Raw genomic sequence first — 1589 nt, forward strand, 5'->3', positions numbered from 1 at the left:
CTCCTTGCGACGTTTGCGTTCGCTGCGCTGGCTGACGCATTCGCTCGTCTCGCTGCTGCTGCTGCTGCTGGCGCTGCGCGCCTCCTCCTCCTGAATGCGCTTCCGCCTTCGTTCGAGGGCGGCGAGCTCCTCCTTGTTGAGCTTGACCTCTTTCTTGCCGCGGTCTTGGGCACGCTGGATACGCGCCAGCGCTGATTGCACCAATGCCTCCTCTTCCCTCTCTCGCAGGACCAGCTGTGCCCCCTCGTCGTAGTCGTCGTCGTCGCCGGAAGAAGTAATGTCATCGTCCTCTTCATCTTCAGAGCCTTGGTAAGGAAAGCTCCTCCGCGTTGCGCCGGTTCGGTCTCCCAGGTCTACCCCAGTAAAATGCAACGGATCGCTCACGAGCCGCCTGTCATTCGAAGTCAATCCAACGCCCTGTGTATCCGTATCATCGCCCGTGTCTACTTCTTCGACAATCCTTTCTCCGTTTTCCCAGTACCCGCTGTGCGCATCCTCGTGTTCTCCCCTTGTCCTCCGCCTGCGCCGCGATGGTCTTCCCCATGGGGGCGCGAATTTGGGAGCTCGCGGCCGACCATTTAGACCGCCTCCCCGGAAAAAGCCTCATCGATAGGCTTGTCCATGAAAGAAGCGTGGCCGAGAATGACCACGCCAGATGCGCCAATGAGCCACAGGAGCGTCGCAAAGGGCGACGCGAGAAGACCCAGGGGAATGGCGATAACGAGGAGACCGGTGTACAGCTGCGACGTGGTGGCCTTGAAGGTACCGATCTCAAGGTCGCGGCCGTCGAGGCGGCCAATGATGAACATACCGGCGACGACAAAGATGATGTCGAACATGAGCAGCCAGTTGGTGAGCAGAGCGTACAAGCTTAGCATGGCAAAGACGACGGCATAGTTGCTCGAGTAGTGGCTCAGGTTGTAGTTGACACGCGACTGCGCCTCGCCAAAGTTGGCGGGCTTGCTGAGGCGCTTGAAGTCCAGGAAGTCGGAAATAGGACGCAGGTTCGAAAAGCGGCTGCCGACAGTGCCTGTCGACAGGCTGCCGAAGCGTTCCTGGAAGTTGAGGCGCGACGTCAGGGCGTCAAGGGGAATCTGGATGCGGGCCATGGTAGCGGTTGGGTGACGAGACGTTGTTGGTGGTGATGGTGATGGTGATGATGGTGATGGTGATGGTGATGATGTTTATTGTTGTCGTTGTGGCAGTGGCCCGGGCGGTGGGAAGCGGTTGCGGGTTTCACGTGTCTGAAGAATGCGATGACAAGGGACGATTCAGTCGCGTTTGGCTGCTTATAAGACCATGTCAGATGATGTTCTCGCTGGTGCCTATATGCTGCGGCGACAAGGAGAGAGGAGTGTTTTTTTTTTCCGGTAGTAGAAATGGAGGCGTCTGCGCAAAGCTTTTTCTGCCACTGATGCCTGGAAAGTAGTCGTGGGCTCGTCGTCAAGAGCGAGGACACGTTACGTACGTACCTGTGAGAATCCCAAAGGATGGATGGATTGCGTAACGGCCTGGTAGGCAGAAGGATAGCGTGATGACTAGGTGGTTCGAGGAATGCTAGGTGCAAGAGCCAACCCGTGCAGAGGAGA

At 57.7% G+C, this 1589-nt stretch overlaps 2 protein-coding genes across 2 annotated transcripts in view; both read right to left on the reverse strand.

Moving 5' to 3' along the window:
* Window positions 1-544, reverse strand: part of VDBG_05042 (predicted protein) — a gene marked incomplete at both ends in the record, with an annotated part of 2125 nt that extends 1581 nt beyond the window's left edge. The window contains 2 exons of the mRNA XM_003005390.1: window positions 12-417; window positions 482-544. Of these exons, the coding sequence (XP_003005436.1) occupies window positions 12-417; window positions 482-544 (469 nt within the window). The remainder of the gene's footprint in view (window positions 1-11; window positions 418-481) is intronic.
* Window positions 545-578: 34 nt separating this feature from the next.
* Window positions 579-1109, reverse strand: VDBG_05043 (prenylated Rab acceptor 1; the record flags this gene model as incomplete). The annotated part of the gene is made up of 1 exon (XM_003005391.1): window positions 579-1109. The coding sequence occupies one exon, from the start codon at window positions 1107-1109 to the stop codon at window positions 579-581; it is 531 nt and encodes a 176-aa protein (XP_003005437.1).
* Window positions 1110-1589: the final 480 nt, after the last annotated feature.

This window comes from Verticillium alfalfae, genomic scaffold, assembly GCF_000150825.1.
Source record: "Verticillium alfalfae VaMs.102 supercont1.5 genomic scaffold, whole genome shotgun sequence".
Taxonomy (NCBI): Eukaryota; Fungi; Ascomycota; class Sordariomycetes; order Glomerellales; family Plectosphaerellaceae; genus Verticillium; species Verticillium alfalfae.